At 39.7% G+C, this 12,563-nt stretch overlaps 1 protein-coding gene and 1 non-coding gene across 2 annotated transcripts; one reads left to right on the top strand and one right to left on the bottom strand.

The window, feature by feature from the left end:
* The first annotated feature begins 668 nt into the window (after positions 1-668).
* On the top strand, positions 669-747 carry LOC112625621. The gene has a single exon (XR_003119702.1). It is a non-coding gene; the product is annotated as a small nucleolar RNA U2-19 (small nucleolar RNA).
* Positions 748-11,055: 10,308 nt separating this feature from the next.
* On the bottom strand, positions 11,056-11,783 carry LOC112625475 (putative protein ZNF321). Its single transcript, XM_025386759.1, is given in 2 exon segments — positions 11,056-11,096; positions 11,099-11,783. Coding segments are annotated over 2 exon segments (540 nt in total). The 5' UTR covers positions 11,598-11,783.
* Positions 11,784-12,563: the final 780 nt, after the last annotated feature.

Raw genomic sequence — 12,563 nt, 5'->3', positions numbered from 1 at the left:
TTAAAATCTCATTTTTAAAAACAATATGATCAATTAAAATAACTTAAATAACTTACCAGCAAAACATATAACAATCCAGAATTAAAATATTCAGAAAGCAAGCAAGTCATCTTGTACTACCAGATTCTTTTTGAAGAATAACATTTATAAAATGAAGAGAACCAATTTTACCTGCCTGTACTAAAGGAAAATAAGTTCAAGAAATGTCCTAGTTATAATTTTCAGTTAGCCCAACATTAACATTTCCCAGAGTTTAGTGTGACAGCCACTTTGAAGCCCTTGTAAATTCTGTCACCTTGGATGAATCACAGCTGATTGGTTTATCAATGCATATAATTCAGATTGCTCTGAATAAAGTTGGCTTCCCTGAAGGACCCAAGATAACTTCATGAAATAAATGTATCACATCCAGTTAGTAGATGAGGCAAAGAACATTATTTATTTCAAAAGAGAAATCTTATTATTTTGTGGTAGAGTAAAAGCAAGACTGAATAGAAAATAAAATTGCTAATTAAGAAAAAGGAAAGCCACCTACACTCTTCACTCATGAAAAAGAAACCTAGCTGAGAAGACTGGCAGGCAAGAAACACCATGGACTAGTATGCAGGAAGAAGAATGTTGGAATAGAAAAGTTTATTAATTCTCTGAGATCTGCTCTTACTGAAGTGATTCAAGGAAGAAAATAATGAAATTTGAGCATCAGAAACCTTCCAGTCTACTTGATGCATGAGCTCTACAGTTTTAAGAAGCAAAACTATAAAACAGTGTAAGAAGATGTATTTTCCCTCACCTCTATTTGTAATTTCATCTATTTATCCTTAAAAGCCACTCTTATAAAAGCATAAATTTTATACATATTTGCATGATAGGCACATTCACATATTGCTGTTGTGTTTCTCATTTTACAAGAACAATGTGCTTTCATTAGTGGGAAAATAAAAACGAACCATAGACAAGCAAAAGGCAGAAAATAGAAAACACTCAGAACTTCACTCACAGACCACTATCTTCAACTTTGTGTACCCACTTCTAAGGCCTATTCTTTTCTTTAAAATTCTTTAATTTTAAAATGCAGACATAAATATGCATTTCTACATGAACATGATCATATCAGACATATTTTTTCAATTTTTTCAAATGTTTTTATTTCAAAAGAGAAACCTTATTCCTTTGTGGTAGAGTAAAAGAAAGATTGAATAGAAAATAAAATTTCTAATTAAGAAAAAGAGGTCTAGGTGGCTGGCAAGATGGCCAAATAGGAACAGCTCCAGTCTGTACCTCCCAGCGAGATCAACACAGAAGGCAGGTGATTTCTGCATTTTCAACTGAGGTACCCGGCTCATCTCATTGGGAATGGTTAGACAGTGGGTGCAGCCCATAGAGGGTGAGCCGAAGCAAGGTGGGTCATTGCCCCATCTAGGAAGCACAAGGGGTCAGGGAACTCCCTCCTCTAGCCAAGGAAAGCAATGAGGGACTGTGCTGTGAGGAATGGTGCATTCCGGCCCACATACTTTGGTTTTCCCACAGTCTTCACAACCCGCAAACCAGGATATTACCTCACGTGCCTACACCACCAGGGCCCTAGGTTTCAAGCACAAAACTGGGCAGCCATTTGGGCAGACTCCGAGCTAGCTCAGAAGTTTTTTTCATACCCCAGTGGCACCTGGAATGCCAGCGAGACAGAATCGTTCACTCCCATGGAAAGGGGGCTGAAGTCAGGGAGCTGAGTGGTCTAGCTCAGAGGATCCCACCCCCATGGAGCCCAGCAAGCTAAGATTCACTGGCTTGAAATTCTCACTGCCAGCACAGCAGTCTGAAGTCGATCTGGGATGCTCAAGCTTGGTGGGGGGAGGGGCGTTTACCATTACTGAGGCTTCAGTAGGGGTTTTCCCCTCACAGTGTAAACAAAGCCACCAGGAAGTTCGATCTGGGCAGAGCCCACTGCAGCTCAGCAAAGCCGCTGTAGCCAGACTGCCTCTCTAGATTCCTCTTCTCAGGGCAGGGCATCTCTGAAAGAAAGGCAGAAACCCCAGTCAGGGGCTTATAGATAAAACTCCCATTTCCCTGGGACAGAGCACCTCAGGGTAGGGGCAGCTATGGGTGCAGCTTCAGCAGACTTAAACATTCCTGCCTGCCTGCTCTGAAGAGAGCAGCAGATCTCCCAGCACAGTGCTCAAGCTCTGCTAAAGGACAGAGTATGTCCTCAAGTGGGTCTCTGACCCCTGTGCCTCCTGACTGGGAGACACCTCCCAGCAGGAGTTGACAGACACCTCATACAGGAGAGCTCTGGCTGGCATCTGGCCAGTGCCCCTCTGAAACAAAGCTTTCAGAGGAAGGAAAAGGCAGCAATCTTTGCTGTTCTGCAGCCTCCACTGGTGATACCGAGGCAAACAGGGTCTGGAGTGGACCTCTGGCAAACTCCAGCAGACCTGCAGCAAAGGGGCCTGACTGTTAGAAGGAAAACAACCCACAGAAAGGAATAGTACCAACATCAACAAAAAGAACGTCCACACAGAAACCCCATCCAAAGGTCACCAACATCAAAGACCAAAGGTAGATAAATCCACGAAGATGAGGAAAAACCAGTGTAAAAAGGCAGACAATTGCAAAAACCAGAGCACCTCTTCTCCTCCAAAGGATCACAACCCCTTGCCAGCAAGGGAACAAAACTGGATGGAGAATAAGTTTGATGAATTGACAGAAGTATGCTTCAGAGATGGGTAATAACAAACTCCTCCGAGCTAAAGGAGCATGTTCTAACCCAATGTAAGGACGCTAAGAACCTTGAAAAAATGTAAGAGGAATTGCTAACTAGAATAACCAGTTTAGAGAAGAACATAAATGACCTGATGGAGCTGAAAAACACAGCACAAGAACTTTGTGAAGCATACACAAGTATCAATACCCACAGCAACCAAGTGGAAGAAAGGATATCAGAGATTGAAGATCAACTTAATGAAATAAAGCATTAGGACAAAATTAGAGGAAAAAAAAATGAAAAGGAACAAACAAAGACTCCAAGAAATATGGGACCATGTGAAAAGACCAAACCTACGTTTGATTGGTGTACCTGAGAGTGATGGGGAGAATGGAACCAAGTTGGAAAACACTCTTCAGGATACTATCCAGGAGAACTTCCCCAACCTAGCAAGACAGGCCAACATTCAAATTCAGAAAATACAGAGAACACCACAAGGACATTCCTCTAGAAGAACAACCCAAAGATACACAACCATCAGATTCATGAAGGTTGAAATGAAGGAAAAAATGTTAAGGGCAGCCAGAGAGAAAGGTCAGGTTACCCACAAAGGAAAGCCCATCAGAGTAACAGCAGATCTCTCTGCAGAAACCCTACAAGCCAGAAGAGAGTGAGGGCCAATATTCAACATTGTTAAAGAAAAGAATTTTCAATGCAGAATTTCATATCTAGCCAAACTAAGTTTCATAAGTGAAAGAGAAATAAAAACCTTTACAGACAAGCAAATGCTGAGAGAGTTTGTCACCACCAGGCCTGCCTTACAAGAGCTCCTGAAGGAGGCATTAAATACAGAAGGGAAAAACCCATCCCAGCCACTGCAAAAACATATCAAATTGTAAAGACCATCGATAATATGAAGAAGCTACATCAACTAATGGGCAAAACAACCAACTAGCATCATAATGACAGGATCAAATTCACACATAACAATAGTAACCTTAAATGTAAATGGGCTAAATGCCCCAATTAAAAGACACAGATTGGCAAATTGGATAAGGAGTCAAGACCCATCAGTGTGCTGTTTTCAGGAGACCCATCTCACATGCAAAGACACACATAGGCTCAAAATAAAATGACAGAGGAAGGTTTACCAAGAAAATGGAAAGCAAAAAAATAAAAGCAGGGGTTGCAATCCTAGTCTCTGATAAAATAGACTTTAAACCAACAAAGATCAAAAAAGACAAAGAAGGGCATTACATAATGTAAAGGGATCAATACAACAAGAAGAACTAACTATCCTAAATATATATGCACCCAATACAGAAGCACCTGGATTCATAAAGCAAGTTCTTAGAGACCTACAAAAAGACTTAGACTCCCACACAATAATAGTGGAAGACTTTAACACCCCACTGTCAATATTAGACAGATAAACGAGACAGAAAATTTACGAGGATATTCAAGACTTGAACCCAGCTCTGGACCAAGCGGACCTAATAGTTATATACGAACTATCCACCCCAAATCAACAGAATATACATTCTTCTCAGTACCACATTGCACTTATTCTAAAATTGACCACATAATTGGAAGTAAAACACTCCTCAGCAAATGCAAAACAATGAAAATCATAACAAACAGTCTCTCAGACCACAGGGCAATCAAATTAGAACTCAGGATTAAGAAACTCACTCAAAACTGCACAACTACATGGAAACGGAACAACCTGCTCCTGAATAACTACTGGGTGAATAATGAAATTAAGGCAGAAATAAATAATTTCTTAGCAACCAATAAGAACAAAGACACAATGTACCAGAATCTCTGGGACACAGCTACTGCAGCATTTAGAGGGAAATTTATAGCACTAAATGCCCACAAGAGAAAGAAAGAAAGATCTGAAATCGACACCCTAACATCACAAAAGAATTAGGGAAGGAAAAGTAAACAAGTTCAAAATCTAGCAGAAGACAAGAAATAACTAAGATCAGAGTAGAACTGAAGGAGATGGAGACACAAAAAACTCTTCAAAAAATTAATGAATCCAGGAGGTGGTTTTTTGAAAAGATGAACAAAATACATAGACTGCTAGTCAGACTTATACAGAAGGAATAGAGAGAAGAATCAAATAGACACAATAAAAAATGATAAAGGGGATATCACCACCAATCCCACAGAAATACAAACTACCATCAGAGAATACTGTAAACACCTCTATGCAAATCAACTAGAAAATCTAGAAGAAATGGACAAATTCCTGGACACATACACCCTCCCAAGACTAAACCAGGAAGAAGTCGAATCCCTGAATAGACCAATAACAAGTTCTGAAGTTGTGGTAGTAATTAATAGCCCACCAACCAAAAAAAAGCCCAGGACCAGATGGATTCACAGCCGAATTCTACCAGAGGTACGAAGAGGAGCTGGTACCATTCCTTCTGAAACTATTCCAAACAATAGAAAAAGAGGGAATCCTACCTAACTCATTTTATGAGGCCAGCATCATCCTGATTCCAAAACCTGGCAGAGACACAACAAAAAAAGAAAATTTCAGTTCAATATCCCTGATAAACATCTATGTGAAAATCCTCAGTAAAATACTGGCAAACTGAATCCAGCAGCACATCAAAAAGCTTATTCACCACCATCAAGTTGGCTTCATCCCTAGAATGCAAGGCTGGTTCAACATATGCAAATCAATAAACATAATCCATCATATAAACAGAACCAATGACAAAAACCACATGATTATCTCAATAGATGAAGAAAAAGCCTTCAATAAAATTGAACACCCCTTCATGCTAAAAACTGTCAATAAACTAGGTATTGATGGAATATATCTCAAAATAACAAGAGCTATTTATGACAAACCCACAGCCAATATCATAGTGAATGGGCAAAAGCTGGAAGCATTCCCTTTGAAAACTGGCACAAGACAAAGATGCCCTCTCTCACCACTCCTATTCAACATAGTATGGGAAATTCTGACCAGGGCAATCAGGCAAGAGAAAGAAATAAAGTGTATTAAAATAGGAAGAAAGGAAGTTAAATTGTCCCTGTTTGCAGATGACATGATTGTATATTTAGAAAACCCCATCATCTCAGCCCAAAATCTCCTTAAGCTGATAAGCAACTTCAGCAAAATCTCAGGATACAAAATCACTGTGCAAAAATCATAAGCATTCCTATACACCAATAATAGAGAGCCAAATCATGAGTGAACTCCCATTCACAATTGCCTCAAAGAGAATAAAAGGCCTAGGAATCCAACTTACAAGGGATGTGAAGAACCTCTTCAAAGAGAACTACAAACCACTGCTCAACAAAATAAAAGAGAACACAAACAAACAGAAGAACACTCCATGCTCATGGATAGGAAGAATCAATTTGGTGAAAATGGCCATACTGCCCAAAGTAATTTACAGACTCAATGCTATCCCCATCAAGCTACCACTGACTTTCATTACAGAATTAGAAAAAACTACTTTAATTTTTATATGGAACCAAAAAAGAGCCTGTATAACCAAGAAAATCCTATGCAAAACAAAAAAACAAAAAAACAAAGCTGGAGGCATCTCACCACCTGACTTCAAACTATACTATAAGACTATAGTAACCAAAATAGCATGATACTGGTACCAAAACAGATACATAGACCAATGGAACAGAACAGAGGCCTCAGAAATAACACCACACATCTACAACCATCTGATCTTTGACAAACCTGACAAAAAAAAGAAATGGGGACAGGATTCCCTATTTAATAAATGGTTTTGGGAAAACTGGCTAGCCATATGCAGAAAATTGAAATTGGACCCTTTCCTTACACCTTATACAAAAATTAACTCAAGATGGATTAAAGACTTAAACGTAAGACCTAAAACCATACAAACCCTAGAACAACACCTAGGCAATACCATTCAGGACATAGGCAAGGGCAAAGATTTCATGATTAAAACACCAGAACAATGGCAACAAAAGCCAAAATTGACAAATGGGATCTAATTAAACTCAAGAGCTTCTGCACAGCAAAATAAACTACCATCAGGGTGAACAGGCGGCCTACGGAATGGGAGAAAGTTTTTGCAATCTATGCATTTGACAAGGGGCTAATATCCACGAAGAGCTTAAACAAATTTATAAGAAAAATACAAACAACCCCATTCAAAAGTGAGCAAAGGATATGAACAGACACTTCTCAAAAAAAGACATTTTTGCAGCCAACAAACATGAAAAAAAAGCTCATCATCACTGGTCATCAAAGAAATACAAATCAAAACCACAATGAGATACCATCTCATGCCAGTTAGAATGGTGATCATTAAAAAGTCAGGAAACAACAGATGCTGGAGAGGATGTGGAGCAATAGGAATACTTTTACACTGTTGGTGGGAGTGTAACTAGCTCAACCATTGTGGAAGACAGTGTGGCCATTCCTCAAGGACCTAGAACCAGAAATACCATTTGACCCATTACTGGGTATATACCCAAAGGATTACAAATCATTCTACTATAAAGACACATGCACACGTATGTTTATTGCGGCACTGTTCACAATAGCAAAGACTTGGAACCAACCCAAATACCCATCAATGATAGAATGGATTAAGAAAATGTGGCACATATACAACACAGTATACTATGCAGCCATAAAAAAGTATGAGTTCTTGTCCTTTGCAGGGACATGGATGAAGCTGGAAACCATCATTCTCAGCAAACTAACAGAGGAACAGAAAATCAAACACCACATGTTCTCACTCATAATTGGGAGTTGAACAATGAGAATACATGGACACAGGGAGGGGAACATCACACACCAGGGCCTTTTGCGGGGTGGAGGGCTAGGGGAAGGATAGCATTAGGAGAACTACCTAATCTAGATGACGGTTTGATGGGTGCAGCAAACCACCATGGCATGTGTATACTATGTAACAAACCTGCATGTTCTGTACATGTATCCCAGAATGTAAAGTATATAAAATAAATAAAGAAAAAGAAAAAGAAAGCCACCTATACTAGCTCACTCATGTTTAAATTTAATTTTTGTAAATTAAAAATATATATAATGATTATGTGAAGGCAGTAGAATGTTGAGAGAGGCAAATAGTGCAGGATTAAGCCCACAGACTCTAGAGCCAGACTACCTGGCTTTGTGTCCTGGCTGTGCCGCTTACCGGCAGTGTGATTTTTGGATAAGTGCTTAATTGTTCTGTGCCTCAGCTTTGTCATCTGTAAAATGAGGGATAATAATAGTATTAAGATTATATTTTAATATATGTTTTATATTCTATTACTATATAATGTTATGAGGATTAAATGACTTAACTGTTTTTGAAGTGCTTAGAACAGTATTTGATACATAACATTCCTTGGTAGGCATTTACGTTATTACCACTTTTCTCCTACAATAGCCAATTTTGTAATGGACAGTTTGTTTTAACGAATGTCCATGCACACTTATTCAATTATTCTGTTAGATAAATTCCTAGAAATGGAATGGCTACGTCAAAGGATGTGTACATTTTAAATTCTGGTAAAGAGATTGCATGAAAAATTGGCACATTATAAAGGATACACCAATTTTTGCTCCCTCTGAACAGTACTGAATCTAAGTATAGTTGTATGTTTCAAAATCTAGTTCTCAAACTTTGGTTTTCGTAAGAAACACCTAAGTGCTTATTAAAATAGTAAATTATCAGGACCCTCCTGCAGAGATTCAGTAGATCCAGTATGAAAACGTGGAGTCTGCATTTTCTTTTTTTGAGATGGAGTCTTGCTCTGTTGCCCAGGCTGGAGTGCAGTGGCACCATCTCTGCTCACTGTAACTTCCTCCTCCTGGGTTCAAGCGATTCTCCTGCCTCAGCCTCCCAAGCAGCTGGGACTACAGGTGTGTGCCACCACACCCAGCCAATTTTTGTATTTTTAGTAGAGACAGGGTTTCACCATATTGGCCAGGCTGTTCTCAAACTCCTGACCTCGTGATCCACCTGCCACGGCCTCCCAAAGTGCTGGGATTACAAGTGTGAGCCACCGTGCCCCGCCTGAAGCTGCATTTCCTTAAACAACACCTTAAGTAATTCTGATGCAGGTGGCCAGTGGATTGAGAAATATTGTGCCTTATCTTTGACTTCCCTTCTGGCACTGATAACTAAAACCCCACTGACATGATAGTCATGTTCAGCAAAAACAATTCTACCAGGAGCTGGGCAGAAAATACCGTATTTCACAAGCCAACTATTAATACATGTTTTTTTTTCTTTATGTGGTATAAGAAATTAACCCCTTTTTGGGTGGGTGCAGTGGCTCACGGCTGTAATCCCAATACTCTGGGAGGCCAAGGTGGGTGGATGGCATGAGGTCAGGAGTTCGAGACCAGCCTGGCCAGTGTGCTGAAACCCCATCTCTACTAAAAATACAAAAATTAGCCAGGCATGGTGGCAGGCGCCTGTAGTCCCAGCTATTCAGGAGGCTGAGGGAGGAGAATCACTTGAACTTGGGAGGCAGAGCTTGCACATTTCCATCAGTGACAAATTGTTCAGTTATATCTCCAAATCTGTTCACACTTAATTTTCCCAGTGTAGAGCTCATCATTTCGAATGTCGTTTTTAATCCTACAAATGTGTCAGACTTCTACACAGTATTCCAAAGTGCAAAATAAAACCAGTTTTTAAGTGTGAGATAAAAGCCTGAGGCTAGCAGTCTTGCACATTTGGGCAGACGCAAATGTTCTGTTTTTGTATATGTAAGACTTTTTGGCCTGGGTGTGCACCAAGATTGATATTTTTTTAAGCTACCAGTCTAATTAGTTTGTTAGCTCCCCTTCTCATAAAGGCTGGATGCAGAAGGTTGGAAAGAGGTCACTGTGTGCCAGCATCAGAGGCAGCTGTCAAGCAAAACAAGACTCCCTGGACTAGCTAAATAAAATTTTTAAATTGGAAGAAATCAGGGCCAGTCATTTAAATTAATAAGGTAATATCACACCTTTAACACCAACGCATTTATAACTTAGTCTAGTTACAGTCTACCTTTATTTAAAATAATAAGGATGAATTCCAGAAACAGAGAAGTTGCTTTTAACAAAGAGTTTGCTTCTCAGCTAATCATTCTGCCAAATAAGTAAATATGTAAAGATTATTACTATTTTAGGCTAACATTTCAGAGCTTAATTCCACTTGATTATGTGAGTGCCCTGTGATCTCACCTCAACCTTTCCCTGATAATATGCTTCCTTCCCTCTATCTCCATAGATGACATATTTCTCTTCCCTTCCCCTCCTCATCCCTTTTGGCTACCGTATGGAGTCTTTCCTTCTTTTCACTCCTAAACTCAAAAGATTTCTCTCTACTTTCACATCATTTACTTTCCTATTGATTCCCAGCAAGATGGTTTGTAACCCATCTATTCCTCTGATGAACCAGCAGTGTTGAAAGCCACAAAAAATTTTCTCAAGGGTTAAATTCAATGGACATTGACTCTCCGACCTCATGCCTACTCAGTACTTTGTTAGGCCCAAAGACTTTTTTCTCTTGTCTTTCTTTTCCTTTTCTTCTCCTTTTCCTTTTTTTTTTTTTTTTTTTTGAGATGGAGTCTCACTCTGTTGCCCAGACTGGAGTACAGTGGCATGATTTGGCTCACTGCAAACTCTGTCTCCCAGGTTCAAGCAATCCTTCTGCCTCAGCCCCCCAGTAACTGGGATTACAGACACATGCCACTATACCCAGCTAATTTTTTTACTTTTAGTAGAGACAGGGTTTTGCCATGTTGGCCAGGCTGGTCTTGAACTCCGGACCTCAGGTGATCACCCACCTCAGCTTCCCAAAGTGCTGGGATTACAGACATGAGCCACCGTGACTGGCCTTCTTCTTTTTATTTTTATTTTTGGTCAGCATGTTGTTTTAGCAAAAGTTGTATTTCTTCATTTCAGGCACTCACCTGTATCTTCAAACATTGCTGCCTGACCACGAGGACATGTGCACATTTATAATGATGCATAGACTATTGTGAATCTCTCTTGACCTCTCTCCCTCTAGTTCCCACTCTTCTTCCCAAAGATAATTTATGGTCATCTAGCTCTTTTCATATCTATAAATTTATCATCCAACTTATAATTCACTCTAATAACGTTAAATATTCTGTCCAAGCAATTATCCTAATTTTGACATTTTCAGTCTTTACTGCTGAAATCCCAGTTTTAGATTGCCAACTAATTTCCAGTATGAACTCTATGGTGGCAGGCAAGGTATTGCTTCTGATGAAAGACTTTGCCACATACATCACATTTATATTGTTTCTCTCTTGAATGGGTTACGTGATGTCTCCTTAAGTGTGAGCTATAATTAAAAGCTTTGCCACACTCATTACATTGGAAAGGTTTTTCTCTCATGTGTACTTCCTGTATTTGTGTGAATAATGAAGAATGGAGGAAATTCTTCCCATACTTATTAGAAATATGGGTTTTGAGCCTACAAGAAATTATTTGGGATGTTGAAGCTGAGGAAGCATCATTGATAGACAGGTCCACTTGATTACCAATTTTCCATTCAGTCTGAAATATGTGCAGTTCAGGCAGATGCAAATGAAAGCTTAATCCAAGCTGGTCTTTAATAGGCTTGTTTCTAGCATGACTTTGATTATGTCGGTCTGTACTACCAGTTAACTCTTTGATTTCTGTCATGGGTGCTTCATGGCCATTTCTTTCAATTTCTTGCCACTGAAACTGAAAGTCATGCATATCTTTCTCAATTTCTGGGAAGCAAAAATCTCCAATGTGATAATTTTCATGTCTTTCCAAAGTCCCTGTGTGGAACACTTCTGTATTGCCTTGCCCTGTTGATGAGAACTCCATCATGGATTTTAAAGAGCTACCCACAGACTCCAGGTTCCTGTAGTTCTCCAACATCACTTCCCTGTATAAAGCCCTCTGCACAGGGTTCAGGCATTTCCACTCCTCCACTGAGAATTCTATAGCCACATCCCTGAAATTCTATAGCCACATTCCTCAAGTGTCCCTGAGGAAGAGCTATCCCTGGCTCCTTTTCCTTGCTCTTGTTGGTGGCTTCCTTACATAACATGAGTCTTTGGAAATCAATCCCAGACGTCTCAATTTGTACTCAGTTGAGAAAGAGGGGCCAGAATTTCCAGGTCTGTGGGGACCCCACTTCCCTGGTATAGCAGCACCAGAGAACTCAAGACCCTTTCTTTTATGAGTCCTTTATTGCTTACTCATTTATGCTTCTTTAGTTACTAAATCTGATGAAGAAGGAAGCCAAGATTTAAGGCATTGGAGGACATACCACTGGCTAGTGACAAGGCTGTTAAATGACATCAAGGTTCTTGATGTTCACATTTAGTATTCTTTTCCCTAGCTAGGTGCAGTGGCTCACGCCTGTAATCCCAACACTTCGGGAGGCGAAGGTGGGGGATCACTTGAGTTCAGGAGTTTGAGACCAGCCTGGGCAACAGAGCAAGACACCATCTCTACAAAAAAATGTAAAATTAGCCAGGCATGGTAGTGCATATCTGTAGTTCCAGCTACTTGGGAGGCTGAGATGGGAGGATCACTTGAACTCTGATATTCAGGACTGCAGTGAGTTATGATCACACCACTGTACTCCAGCCTGGGCTACAGAGACTCTGCCTAAATAAATAAATAAGAAAAATAAAACAGTATTCTTTCAATTGAGTCAGTTTGCAATCCTGACAAGAGAATTTACTGCATTTTATCATAGGGCTCTGTGATGTAATGGTGAGCACTCTGGACTCTGAATCCAGAGAATTTACTGCATTCATGTAGTATTTTCTAATCCAAACAGTTTAGTAAGCAATGTTGTCCTGAATATTAACGTAATTTTAGGATGCTGAAAGA

The sequence above is a fragment of the Theropithecus gelada genome, chromosome 5, assembly GCF_003255815.1.
Source record: "Theropithecus gelada isolate Dixy chromosome 5, Tgel_1.0, whole genome shotgun sequence".
Taxonomy (NCBI): Eukaryota; Metazoa; Chordata; class Mammalia; order Primates; family Cercopithecidae; genus Theropithecus; species Theropithecus gelada.
The sequence above is the reverse complement of the archived record's forward strand: the minus strand, read 5'-3'. Positions and strand labels throughout refer to the sequence as shown.